Raw genomic sequence first — 14,061 nt, 5'->3', positions numbered from 1 at the left:
GAGGTGGTGAGGCTGAGGGGGGGGGGGGGGGGGGGGGGGGGGGGTAAGGGAGTATATTTATTTACTGATTTCTATTGCCTTCTTGTCAAATAGCGCCAAGCCAGAACAAACTGAGAATTGACAAACTAGGTCCTGAAAATTATGCAAAGCACACTGGGAGTTTCCTTCCTCAATTGAAATAAAATCCATCTCCGAGCTGAAGAGAGATCTTATCTATGGATGATCGAATTCGAACTGGGGTTTCAACCGAGCATGTTTTGGGTGGGTGGGGAGGGGGGTAGGAAAGAGTGCTTCAGAGTTCCAGGTAGAGGAAGGAGGGAGGGAGCCAGGAGGCAGAGAGGGTACAAGAGACGCAGTGTCTTCTCTGGAAAAGGGAATGAGGGAAGGGGGGCAGTGTTTGAGTAGAGGAGTAGAGGTTTAAATAACTCTGGTCAGCTACTGGAGAGAGGGATATAGAGGGGGAGGAGAGAAACATAGAAAAGAGAAAGAGCAGGAAAGCAGTGAGTATATCCTCTTCTTTTTAAAACTCTCTTCTTCCCTTTCTGGGTTACTGAGTGAATTGTTAGGCAGAATAAACAGCTAGTGTGTGAGTCATTAGATAAATGGGAGGGGGCTTTAGCCTCTGTCAGAGCAGATGTGTGTGGATTCTAGTGGTAGTAGGAAATGTCAGGTCAGATGTGTGTGGATTCCAGTGATAGTAGGAAATGTCAGGTCAGATGTGTGTGGATTCCAGTGGTAGTAGGAAATGTCAGGTCAGATGTGTGTGGATTCCAGTGGTAGTAGGAAATGTCAGGTCAGATGTGTGTGGATTCCAGTGATAGTAGGAAATGTCAGGTCAGATGTGTGTGGATTCCAGTGATAGTAGGAAATGTCAGGTCAGATGTGTGTGGATTCCAGTGGTAGTAGGAAATGTCAGGTCAGATGTGTGTGGATTCTAGTGGTAGTAGGAAATGTCAGGTCAGATGTGTGTGGATTCCAGTGATAGTAGGAAATGTCAGGTCAGATGTGTGTGGATTCCAGTGATAGTAGGAAATGTCAGGTCAGATGTGTGTGGATTCCAGTGATAGTAGGAAATGAAGGTGGGTTGAAGAAGTAGTCCATTTAAAGGGCACTGTTCAAAGTTTGAGCTTCTTAGACTATGGTTGAACGAGTGGCTGTTTTTACAGTGTTTTCTCAATGTACTCTACATTTACAGTGTAGTTTTAACTGTGGTGGTAAGAGTGAAGCCGGGACTGGGAGTGAGTGATGTGTGTTGGTAGTGTTTGTTCTATGGGTTGTGTGTTTTGGAATAGTCCAATGTGTGTCCTGGTTTTCAAGGAATCTATCGTTTACTCATCAAATCAAATCCAATTTTATTAGTCACTTGCGCCGAAAACAACCTTACAGTGAAATGCTTCCTTACAAGCCCCTAACCAACAGTGCAGTTTCAAAAAATACAGATAAGAATAAGAGTAACAAGTAATTATAGAGCAGCAGTAAAAAAATAACATTATATACAGGGGGGTGCCAGTACAGAGTCAAAATAACAATATATACAGGGGGGTGCCGGTACAGAGTCAAAATAACAATATATACAGGGGGTTGCCAGTACAGAGTCAAAATAACAATATATACAGGGGGGTGCAGGTACAGATTCAAAATAACAATATATACAGGGGGGTGCCAGTACAGAGTCAAAATAACAATATATACAAGGGGGTGCCAGTACAGAGTCAAAATAACAATATATACAGGGGGGTGCCGGTACAGAGTCAATGTGCAGGGGCACCGGTTAATTGAGGTTGTATGTACATGTAGGTAGAGTTAATTAAAGTGTCTATGCATAGATGACAACAGAGAGCGGCAGTGGTGTGGAGAGGGGGGGGGGGGGGGGTGGGGGGGTGGGGGCAATGCAAATAGTCTGGGTAGCCATTTGACTAGATGTTCAGGAGTCTTATGGCTTGGGGGTAGAAGCTGTTTAGAAGCTGTTTAGAATCCTCTTGGACCTAGACTTGGCGCTCCTGTACCGCTTGCCGTGTGGTAGCAGGGAGGCACCGCCTGGTATAGAGGTCCTGGATGGCAGGAAGCACGGCCCCAGTGATGTACTGTCATGTCACTGTCACTTGCTCTTTTCTCCTTAGTCTCTCTGTCTCTCATTCCATCACTCTATCCCTCCCCCTTAGTCTCTCTCTCTCTCTCTCTCTCTCTCTCTCTCTCTCTCTCCCTCTCTCTCTCTCTCTCTCTCTCTCTCTCATTCCATCACTCTATCCCTCCCCCTTAGTCTCTCTCTCTCTCTCTCTCTCTCTCTCTCTCTCTCTCTCTCTCATTCTATCACTCTACTCCTCCCTCCCCCTAAGTCTCTCTCTCTGTCTCTCATTCCATCACTCTATCGCTCCCTCCCCCTTAGTCTCTCTCTCTCTCATGTTGTCACTCTATCCCTCCCTCCCCCTTAGTCTCTCTCTCTCTTTCTCTCTCTCTCTCATGTTGTCACTCTATCCCTTCCTCCCCCTTAGTCTCTCTCTCTCTCATGTTGTCATTCTATCCCTCCCTCCCCTTAGTCTTTCTCTCTTTCTCTCTCTCTCTCTCTCTCTCTCTCTCTCTCTCTCTCTCTCTCTCTCTCTCTCTCTCTCTCTCTCTCTCTCTCTCACTCACTCATGTTGTCACTCTATCCCCCCCTAGTCTTTCTCTCTTCACAGAACAGTGTGACCATAAGATCTACCCTCCTCATCTTTCTTTCATCCTGTTCCTCCCTACACACTTTATAAACATTTGTATTTTCAAGGACTATTTTATATTGCATTGGTCTTCATTCAACACATCAATATTTTTGTGGGAAAAATCTTATCTGAATATATATATATATATCTCCTTCCGTGGCCTCCAACTGATCTTAAATGCAAGTAAAACTAAATGCAGGCTCTTCAACCAATCGCTTCCTGCACCTGCCCGCCCGTCCAGCATCACTACTCTGGACGGTTCTGACTTAGAACATGTGGACAACTACAAATACCCAGGTGTCTGGTTAGACTGTAAACTCTCCTTCCAGACTCACATTAAACATCTCCAATCCAAAATTAAATCTAGAATCGGCTTCCTATTTCACAAAGCATCCTTCATTCATGCTGCCAAACATACCCTCGTAAAACTGACCATCCTACCGATCCTCTACTTCGGTGATGTCATTTACAAAATAGCCTCCAACACTCTACTCAACCAATTGAATGCAGTCTATCACAGTGCCATCCGTTTTGTCACCAAAGCCATATACTACCCACCATTGCGACCTGTAGTTGGCTGGCCCTCGCTTCATACTCGCCACCAAACCCACTGGCTCCAGGTCATCTATAATACTCTGCTAGGTAAAGCCCCGCCTTATCTCAGCTCACTGGTCACCATAGCAGCACCCTCACAGATCACTGCACCTGTACATAGCCCATCTGTAAATAGCCCATCCAACTACCTCATCCCCATACTGTATTTATTTATTTATCTTGCTCCTTGGCACCCCAGTATTTCTACCTGCACATTCATCTTCTACACATCTACCATCCCAGTGTTTAAATGCTATATTGTAAGTACTTCGCCACCATGGCCTATTTATTTCCTTACCTCCCTTATCCTACCTCATTTGCACACACTGTATATAGACTTTTTCTACTGTATTATTGACTGTATGTTTGTTTTACTCCATGTGTAACTCTGTGTTGTTGTATGTGTTGAACTGCTTTGCTTTATCTTGACCAGGTCGCAGTTGTAAATGAGAACCTACCTGGTTAAAGACCTGGTATTTTTCTCGCTGATCAGGACGATTGTTGTTTTTGGCTTAACCCCAAGACCAGGCTATCTGTTTTGATTGAATATAGTCCAAGCACTTTCTGCCAGTTAATTATAGTGCAAGTTACTGTTTAAAACCAATGTGGATGTATAAAAGTCAACCTGTATCACATGATCCCTCTCCTTTGTTGAGCCTACCTGACTGTTTCTCCCCTCATCCCTCTCACCTTAAATCTGTCATCCGTCTCCATCCTCTCATCTCCCTCTCTCTGTTTTCTCAGATATATCACCCCTCCACCACTCAGTGGCAGCTGGATAAGTGGCTGAAAAAAGTCCCCAAAAAATCCTCTTCCTGCGACCAGGATCCCAGCAATCACGACCACGCCCAGAGAGCTACAGAGCACCGGTCGCTCTCCCCAGACCCCCACAGAGCTCCATCTCCATCCAGACCCTGGGGGATCAGAGAGGACTACAGCCCCAGCCAGAGCCCTGTTCCCAGCCCGCGCTTTAACTACAGCCCCAGGCATAGCCCTCGGCCTAGCCCTGGCTACAGCCCCTGCCCCAGCCCCAGCCCCTGTTCCAGTCCTTGTCCTAGCCCCACCCCAAGACACAGCCCCATCCCTAGCCCGGTCCTCAGTGTCTGTCCAAGCCCCTTCCCAAGCCCCAGAGCCACCTGCAGCCTTAGTTCCATTCCCCAGCACCCCCCTAGGAGTCCTAGTCCTAGCCTTACTCATTCTAGCCCCCGCCGCTATCCTCAGGTTCGGAGTCCCCATCAGGAAAGCCACAGGCCTCCCACGTGGCCTAGCCTAACAACCAGCCCGAGCCATAGACCCAAAATCAGGCCCTGGACTGCCCCTGTACCCAGCACTGAGCCCAAGAGCAAGCCAAGACACAGTCCATATCCTCAGCCTCCGCCTCAGCACAGCTCCAGGCCTAAATCCACACAGACCCAGCCTGTTCCCACTCCCAAGACCACAGCCAAGGCAGCCCCTGCACTGACCACTGAGCTGAGCCACAGGCACAAACACAGACCCAGGCCTAGTCCCAACTCGAGTCCCAAGCTTCATTCTCAGCCTAGCTTGAAACACGCACACACTCTAGACCCCAAAAGCCAACACCTATCAACCTCTGGACAAAGGCCTAAGGAGAGTAGCAGACACAGCCATAATTCCAACTCCAACCCCAGACCCAGTAATGGGCCTAGTTTGACAACCAGACTCAGTACCAGTCTCAGCCCCACACCCAGGGCCAAGACCTTACCCACCACAGACCCTAGCAGAGAGACCAGCAGCAGAGTTGGTCACTGTTCCAAATCCAGCCCAAAGCCACATTCTCTGCCTAACTCCAAAGCTAGTTCTGAGCCTCGCGCTAAATTCAGCCCCAGCCCTAGACCCAAAGTCAAGTCCTGGGCCCCTGCTCCCCACTCAAAGCTTCCACAGAGGAAGCCCCAATCCAGGGAGAGAGAACAGGAGGTGGACAACCGGAGAGAGACCCATGCACCAAAGAGGAAGGTAGACAGGCAGACAGAGGGAAAGGGGGAACATGAGGTAGAGAGACAGACAGAAAAACAAGGAGAGAGTCAGGGGAAGAAACAGAAGGAAAGAAAGGGGGAGAGACAGGGAGAGAGAAGACTGGCAGAGGAGCAGTTGCTTAGACGCCCCTGGGTCCAGAGCTCAGAGGAGGAAGAGGACGTAGAGGAGAGAAAGAGGAGAAGGGAGGAAAGAGAGAAGGAGAAGTACAAGAGGAGGAGGAAGGAGCAGCAGCAGAGTGGTGAATGGCAGGCGGTCCAGCCCAAGCAGAGACCTCACACCAACAGCGAGCGCCGTCACCATCCCATCGACCCACAACGCCACGGGACCAAGAAAAAGAGGAGGAGGAAGAGTGAGGAGGAAGAGAGACAGTCTCAGCCGGACCCTTCCCCTCCACCATCACCCTCCTCCCCCACTCCTGTTGTCCCACCCACGGACTCCTCCGCCTCTTCAGAGTCCGACTCGGAGCCCGATCTGCCTCCCAACGTCACCAAAGTCCCGGCCGACTCCACATCAAGCCAGCGTCCCATCCCCAGGAGAGGGTACCAGGGCCCAGGGAGGCCCGCGGATAGCAGGCCCAGAGTGCTCTACCCCAGGCGCACCACCGCATCCAACCCAGGCCAGGGGCACCAAATCCAGGGAAAGCAGAAACTCTACACCCTGGTCCCGTTTGGACGTCGTGAGCTGGCCGCAGCCTCCCATCGAGGCCTGAGAAACTTGGTGGTGCAGATAGACCTCTCCCTGCTCAACAGAGTGCCTGATACTACGACAGGCACCCCAGCCTCTCACAAACACTCTTCCTCCTCCTCGGCCTCTTCCAGGCAGAAAGAAGCCATGAGACACCTGTGCATCCCCGAGACAGAGAGAGGAGACAGCAAGAGGAAACGCAAGGTAACACACACACTCCTTTGTTTCTCTATAGACCTCCAGTGTAAACAAGATAGTTGCACTGTAGCTAGTTTACCATGGAATACTATTGTCATCCTTTACTGAGACCTGAAGTCCCTGTTACTTCACAGCTACAACAGCCTGGTGTCCGTGGTTCTGACATAATATGCGTGTTTCCTCCCAGTCAGAGAATGGAATCCAGCACCACAGAGAGAGTAAGAGGAGCAACTCCCAGACCAACGGCCCCTCTGCCCACACAGAGTCTACAACGCACAGACGTCTAGACACTCACTCAGACACCAGACACAACGGGTGAGACTGGAACACACACACTCTCATACACACTCTCATTGACACTTATAAACACAAACACACACAAACACACACACACAAACACACATATATACACTGAGTGGATAAAAGATTAAGGACACTTGCTCTTTCCATGACATAGACTGACCAGGTGAATCCAGGTGAAAGCGACAGTATATATACACACGCTGATACATACATAAACACTGTAAGAAGTACTGACTGTGTATTTCCGGGGGTTGTATGTGTGAGCAGGTTCTTGGAGGACTATCTGGACAGTACCCCTCTCTCTGACACCCTCGACCCCACCAAGCCCCCCATCAAAACACAGAACTCAGAGCCTAAGATGGAGGTTGAGGGTTGTGTTGGGGTGTCAGGGCAGCCTCGGCCCGAGTGTGAACCATGGGGACCTCCTTTACAACGGGCAGGGGGACAGAGAGGAACCGTAACCAACCATGAACCGTGAGTGCCTGACTGAAAAATAAGGCCAATGTCAGTCTTAATGACCACATTCTACAGCCCAACCTAGACCGTCAGAAGCAGTCAGTAGCAGTAACCACATAATAATATATTTGTCTGCTCTTTCCTATTGACTTCCTCCCCCTTTCCATCCCTCTGTAGCCCACATCATGCTGAGTACTACATGCATGAAGCCAAGAGGATGAAGCACCGTGCAGATGCCATGGTGAGACTGGTTCAGGACTGGGTTAGGACCGGAAGGACTGTTCTAACACTGAGTTAGGGATGTTAAAAATCGCTCCGCCATTTTCTGGTTGCTAAAACTCTGATAGTTCGCCTAATTTCAGATTATGTGACAAAATAAGATAGTATAGTGTAGAGAATCATTGTACCATCTAAACCGCTGTGAATAGAAATGTTTCATAAGCAAAAATATTGTTGTTTCAGCTGTTTGAAGCTGGTGTAATAAAACCGAAAGTGAAAGAAGCAAAAACAAAACTTAAGACCAGGAAGTATAGAAATATCGCACATAGAACATATCTACCGCTTCTTAGACTTGCTTTCAATGAGAATGATAGATCTATAACTAACTTTTCTATGTGAATTTGGTCTGTTTGACCACAAAGTTACATATTGCCACTTTAAGACTGTTTCAAAGACATCAGTAACATTTTTAAGATAAGTTGGCTAAAATGATAAGGACCCTTTTACAGGATTAAGTGGATAGTGAGCTCTTCCAACTTCATTCATTTCCTATCTCTCTTACCCAGTATCTCTCTCTCTCTGTCTCAGGTGGATAAGCTGGGGAAGGCAGTGAACTATGTGGATGCTGCTCTCTCCTTCATGGAGTGTGGAAAAGCTATGGAGGAGGGACCACTGGAGGCCAAGTCTCCCTATACCATGTACGCAGAGACAGTAGAGCTTATCAGGTGAGACAAACACACACTCACACGCACACACAAACACAGACAGACACACACACACTGTAACAGTGATCCTCTGTGGTTGTCAGGTACGCCATGAAGCTGAAGAACCACTCTGGCCCAGGGGCTAGACAGGAAGACCAACAGTTGGCCGTACTGTGGTATGTCACTAGCAACGATTTTCCAAATTGTTGAAAGGTCAAAAATAAAGTTCTGATCAATGTAAGAGCTGCATAATGGGGTAAGATAGTCAACGCGTTTTGAATTTTAAAAACCCAAGAAACGTTGACTGAACCTTTGTTTAATGAGATCCATAAAATCTATGGAATCCAGACAGTTTAGGTGGCAATTTCAATGTAATGTTAAATATCAAATGTTTTCTTCTTTGAAACAACCATGCCAACATTTTTTAAAACCATATATGGCCAATTTATGCATTTTGTGATTACATTGATGGAGTAAACTTCTGGAAATACCAACTAATTTGGGCATAATTAAAAATAATAGCATAAAATTAGGCCTACTCTCTATACAATCAGCATATTTCTATGGTAGGCCTACCAAGCCCTCACAATCTCCCAGCTTTCACCATGGTTTTCATTCATAATCATGATTGTTTTTGTCAAATCCTCATGCATATTCAACATTAGATGGAGACTGTGTTTGAGAAAAGGATAGTCACCTAACCTAAATGCCCTGCTCTAGAATTTTCAAGCACAGAAATAGTTGATGTTGGTTGTTCATTTTTGGGAGCGGCTTCCTTTGTGGCTGAGTTAGGCTACTTTGTAAACATTAAATCTCAACTTTTTCAAACTCTACAAAAATTAACACCCACATGTGCAACAATCCCTTTCTTGTCTTTCTTGTGATATAAATATTGTTTGTGCTTTTAATCCCTGTCAAATCAAATCAAATATTAAACAACAGGTGTACACTAACAGAGAAACGCTTACATACCTTCCCAACAATGTAGAGAGAAAGAAAATAGAGAAATAATAAAAAAGTTAAGCACAATAATAACATTTATAATAAATACATCATGAGTAACGGTAACTTGGCAATATACAGGGGGTACCAATACTGTGTTGATGTGCAGGTGTACGAGGTAAATAAGGAACATATGTACATATGACTAGGAATAAAGTGACAGATAATAAACAGTAGAAGCAGCGTATGTGATGTGTCCCAAAAGTTATTGCAAAAAGGGTCAATGCAGAGAGTCCGGGTAGTTATTTGGTTAACTATTTAACTAACTATTTGGCAGTTTTATGGCTTGGAGTTAGATGCTGTTCAGGGTCCTGTTGGTTCCAGACTTGGTACATGCTTGCGGTGCGGTAGCAGAGCGAACAGTCTATGGCTGTAGTCTTTTAGGGCCTTCCTCTGACCCCACCTGATATAGATGTCCTGGATGACAGGGAACTCGGCCCCAGTGATGCCAAGCAGTTGCCATACCAGGCGGTGATGCAGCCAGTCAACATGCTCTCAACGGTGCAGCTGTAGAACTTTTTGAGGATCTGAGGACCCATGCCAAATCTTTTCAGCCTCCTGAGGGGGAAGAGGCGTTGTCATGCCCTCTTCATCACTGTGTTGGTGTGTTTGGACCCTTATCAATCCTTAGTGATGTTGACACCGAGGAATTTGAAGCTCTCTACCCGCTCCACTACAGCTCCGTCGATGTGAATGGGGGCTTACTTGGCCCTGCATTTCCTATAGTCCACAATCAGCTATTTTGTCTTGCTGACGTTGAAGGAGAGGATGTTGTCCTGGCATCACACTGCCATGTCTTGAACCTGCTCCCTGTAGGCTGTCTCATCGTTGTCTGTGATCAGGCCTACCACCGTTGTGTCGTCTGAAAACTTAATGGCGGTTTTGGAGTCGTGCAAGGCCACGCAGTCATGGGTGAACAGGGAGTATAGGAGGGGACTAAGTATGCACCCGTGAGGGGCCCCGTGTTGAGGGTCAGTGTGATGAATGTGTTGTTGCCTACCCTCACCACCTGGGGAGGCCCGTCAGGAGAGGGAGGTGTTCAGTCTCAGGAACCTTAGCTTAGTGATGAGCTTTGAGGGCACTATGGTGTTGAATGCTGAGCTGTAGTCAATTAACAGCATTCTCACATAAGTGTTTATTTTGTCCCAGTGGGAAAGGGTGATGTGGAGAGCAATAAGGGTTGTGTCATCTGTGGATCTGTTGGGGTGGTATGCAAATTGGAGTGGGTCCAGGGTGTTTGGGATGATGGTGTTGATGTGAGCCATTACCAGCCTTTCAAAGAATTTCATGGCTACAGATGTGAGTGCTACGGGAAAATAGTAATTTAGACAGGTTACCTAGGTGTTCTTGGGAACAGGGACTATGGTGGTCTGCTTGAACATGTAGGTATTACAGACTGGGTCAGGGAGAGGTTAAAAATATCAGTGAAGACACTTTCCAGCAGGTCAGCGCATGTTCTGAGTATGCGTCCTTTTAATCTGTCTGGCCCTGCGGCCTTGTGAATGTTAACCTGTTTAAACATCTTACTCACATCGGCTACGGAGAGCGTGATAACACAGTTGTCCTGAACAGCTGGTGCTCTCACACATGGTTCAGTGTTGCTTGCCTCAAAGTGAGCCTACAAGGCATTTAGCTCGTCTGGTGGGCTCGTGTCACTGGGCACTGGGCACTGGGCACTGGGCACTGGGTGGCTGAGTTTCCCTTTGTAATCCGTGATAGTTTGCAAGCCTTGCCACATCCGACAACCATCAGAGCCGGTGTAGTAGGATTCGATAATAGTCCTGTATTGATGCTTTGCCTGTTTGATGGTTCGTCAGAGGGAGTCCAAGCGTCAGCGTTGAATAGATTCAGACAAAAAAACGACTATGTGCCATTGTTGACATTTTGAAGGGGTCTTGCTGGATTGAGCCAGCATAATGCACGTTTGCACAATCATAACATCAACAGGGAAATGCTTTTTGTACAAAAGGGAAATGCTTTTTTTTTTCTATTGTGCTATTGACTGTACGTTTGTTTATTCCATGTGTAACTCTGTGTTGTTTGTGTTGCACTGCTTTGCTTTATCTTGGCCAGGTAGCAGTTGTAAATGAGAACTTGTTCTCAACTAGCCTACCTGGTTAAATAAAGGTGAAAAAAAACAAACAAACAAAAAAAAACAAGCAAGAGTTAGAATGTGCTTTGCTTTTCTTTTTAAATAAATCGGTCCAGCAACTAATCGGTCCAGAAAAGAATCACCTATAGGATGTGGATTACGTATTTATTTACTGGGCATTTCTCTCTCTCTCTGTGTGTGTGTGTGTGTGTTCCCTAGTTTCCGGTGCCTTGCTCTCCTATACTGGCAGATGTTTCGTCTAAAGAAGGATCACGCCCTGAAGTATTCCAAGGCTCTATTGGACTACTTTAAAGTACAGACCTCAAAAGCAGCTATTTTAACTGCTGGATTTAGTGTGATGCAATTAAAAGCAGACATGTTAGATTAGATTGGTTAGATTGTAAATGTGTTTTATCTGTCATCCCAGAGTTCTCCAAAAGTGCCTACTACTCCCCCAATCTGGAGCGACTCTGGAAAGTAAGAAAGACTCCCTCTCTGTCTCTCTTATCCCCTCTCCCCCTCGCTCTCTTTCTCCATCACTCCAATGTATTTGTGAACGTAGTACTATGTTGATTTGACTCTCCTTAGCGAAGTATCATTGTGTTTTTCTCATTGACAGGGGCACAGGGGGACCTCCCTCGTCCCTCTCCCCCAGCCCCTCAGCCCTCACCCTGGGCTCTCACACTGGCAGCTCCCCCTCCTCCCTCATCAGCATTCCCCAACGTATCCACCAGATGGCAGCAAACCACCTCAACATCACCAACAGTGTCCTCTACAGCTATGAGTACTGGGAGGTAGCAGATAGCCTTGCCAGAGACAACAAGGGTAAGAGAGGCTACCTCTTTATTAGCAAATTAATAACTGGACTGAAATTACCTATTTTTTTTAGAGAGAGAGAGAGAGAGAGAGAGAGAGAGAGAGAGAGTGAGAGAGATAGATCAGTTTGTTGAGACTAGGTTTCAGTGTTTTATTAGATGTGATCTAACCCCTCACTTTCTCTCTCTCTCTCTCTCTCTCTCTCTTTCCAGAGTTTTTTAACTACTTGAACACCCTGTCGGGGCCGTTGACTCTCCACAGTAGTATTGCTCATGCAGTCCAGTACACCAGACAGGCTCTACAGTGGATACGCATCAGTGCCAATGTGGGTTAGTGGAGGGAGAGACGAGACCATAGAGAATGATAGAGAAAGCATCCCTATATAGTTCCCATTATGGTGTCTGTGAGCACACCGGCAGCGCCATCTCCATTTTTAAGTAGTCAAATGTATTTTTCACAATTGGCTGATCCCTCCTGATGAGCTGGTTGTACATGACTCCAGCAGGAAGTTGACTGTCACCCAGTTGACCGCATTAAAATGGTGGAAGCCCTAAATGCTGCTCCCATGCTAACATGGCCTTTTGGCCACTGGAGCCCTCTATCATTCTTTATGGGTGAGACCCAACAACCTGGCTTTTAAGGGAAGGAGGGAGAGAGGGACACAAGTGATTAGAAATTGACGATTGCCCCTGTATTCTACATTTTAAGGATTAGTACTTCAATTAATACTTCAATTCTCAGCATGTATCATAAATTATGGATTGGATGTATACACATTAGCGCCTTTCCTGGTGCTCAAAGTGCTTCACTTTGTATGGGGGGAAGGTGTTGTTAATCCTACAAACAGGCAAAGGAACTGTTTTAGTATATCTTTACTCTTCCTCTTGGGATTCTCTGTGCAGATCTTTAAAGTTACACATGGATTGAAGGCCTTCAAACTCGCTGCTTTACCAAACGTGCCACATATGTAATCACAAAACACACACAGAAACTGTCTAAAAAGGAAATGGAAGAGAAACATCATACAGTGCACCTGTGAGGACTTTGATTTCTCTACCGTACAAAAGGACAACAGACATATGACCTGGACTACATCTCCCATGGGCCTTACCAGGACTAATGGTTTCATTAGGGGAAAGGTGAAGTTGGGATTTTGAGTTTTATTTTGGACTGTCAGACCCCTCATCCTAAAATGTAGACCAAGTTAATGCTAGCTTCTCTGTATGACCACACTGTGAGATGGCTCTTTTAAGAACATTTAGAGATGCCTTTCATTTTTTGATGTATTTTTATGTGCAATAGGTGTGTCAGATGATTTGTTTTTAACAAAAATACCAAAACAATGAGATTTGGTTTTGTTGCCAAGTGGATGGGCCAGCATTCATGTTCCTGTCTATGCAAAATTATTATTTATAATATGGTGTAATGTAATTATCAAAAGTTGCATACCGAATTGTATTTCATAAATGTCTTTTTGATATTGCAGTATGTATGCATCTCCATGTTTGTTGAAGCAAAGTTGGTATATGACCTCCTAAAGTCTAACAACAAGGATGTATCCCCAAATAGAACATGTTTAATGACACCTAGTAATCGCTCAGATATTTCCTAAATTCTATTAGTGTCCCCACTCAACTTTCAATATTTAGATGAAGGTGTGTGTCTGTGTGTGTGTGTGTATTCCAGTTAAATGTATTTGTGATCAGACTGTGCTTCTCTCCTTCATCTCTCCGTCTGACTGACTCCCTACCCACTGGGCACACACTGGTTGAATCAACATTGTTTCCATGTAATTTCTTCGAAATGACTTTGAACCAACATGGAATAGATGTTGAATTGACGTTTGTGCCCAGTGGGTAGCCTCTCTTTCTTTCTGCTCCCTCCCTCTCCCCCATCTTTCTGCCTTTCTTTCTCTGAGTAGGTTGTCTGGTAGAGCTAGTTCTTTTTTCGACATCACTTATTACCCTGATGCCCTTTGCACCAATAGGAAGACTGTTATGGCAAGCCTCAGCATCCGCTGTCTGGAACCATAGCAACAACTCGGAATAGCCAATGAGACTGGGGAGGATGTAGCCTAGCCTACATCTGTCCGCGTGACAGGTGCAACGCAATGAGACCCTGAGAGGGATTTTTTAAAAGCATCAGACAGTCTATATTTAGATTTGGCTACTGTAGATGAAACATGACAGTGGAACAAACCTGAAATATCACATGTGCTTTGACTTCATGCATCGGATTTCCCGGACTGCGCTTCTGTGGGGTTAACGGGTTTATACATTAAATAACGAATGGGCATTGCACC

At 46.0% G+C, this 14,061-nt stretch overlaps 1 protein-coding gene across 2 annotated transcripts in view; it reads left to right on the top strand.

Annotated features, from left to right (window-relative positions):
• The window catches only part of LOC139380602 (AF4/FMR2 family, member 3), a 33,657-nt gene extending 20,413 nt beyond the window's left edge, over nt 1-13,244 (top strand). For both annotated transcript variants that reach the window (XM_071123430.1, XM_071123429.1), the window contains exons 8-17: nt 4,035-6,173; nt 6,355-6,482; nt 6,738-6,944; nt 7,104-7,167; nt 7,734-7,870; nt 7,954-8,025; nt 11,163-11,256; nt 11,371-11,420; nt 11,563-11,768; nt 11,972-13,244. In XM_071123430.1, the coding sequence (XP_070979531.1) occupies nt 4,035-6,173; nt 6,355-6,482; nt 6,738-6,944; nt 7,104-7,167; nt 7,734-7,870; nt 7,954-8,025; nt 11,163-11,256; nt 11,371-11,420; nt 11,563-11,768; nt 11,972-12,093 (3,219 nt within the window). In that variant the 3' untranslated portion in view covers nt 12,094-13,244. The remainder of the gene's footprint in view (nt 1-4,034; nt 6,174-6,354; nt 6,483-6,737; nt 6,945-7,103; nt 7,168-7,733; nt 7,871-7,953; nt 8,026-11,162; nt 11,257-11,370; nt 11,421-11,562; nt 11,769-11,971) is intronic.
• The last annotated feature ends 817 nt before the right edge of the window (nt 13,245-14,061 follow it).

Source organism: Oncorhynchus clarkii, chromosome 22, assembly GCF_045791955.1.
Source record: "Oncorhynchus clarkii lewisi isolate Uvic-CL-2024 chromosome 22, UVic_Ocla_1.0, whole genome shotgun sequence".
Lineage (NCBI taxonomy): Eukaryota > Metazoa > Chordata > Actinopteri > Salmoniformes > Salmonidae > Oncorhynchus > Oncorhynchus clarkii.
Note: the sequence above shows the minus strand (reverse complement) of the source record. Positions and strands in the feature narration are given on the sequence as shown.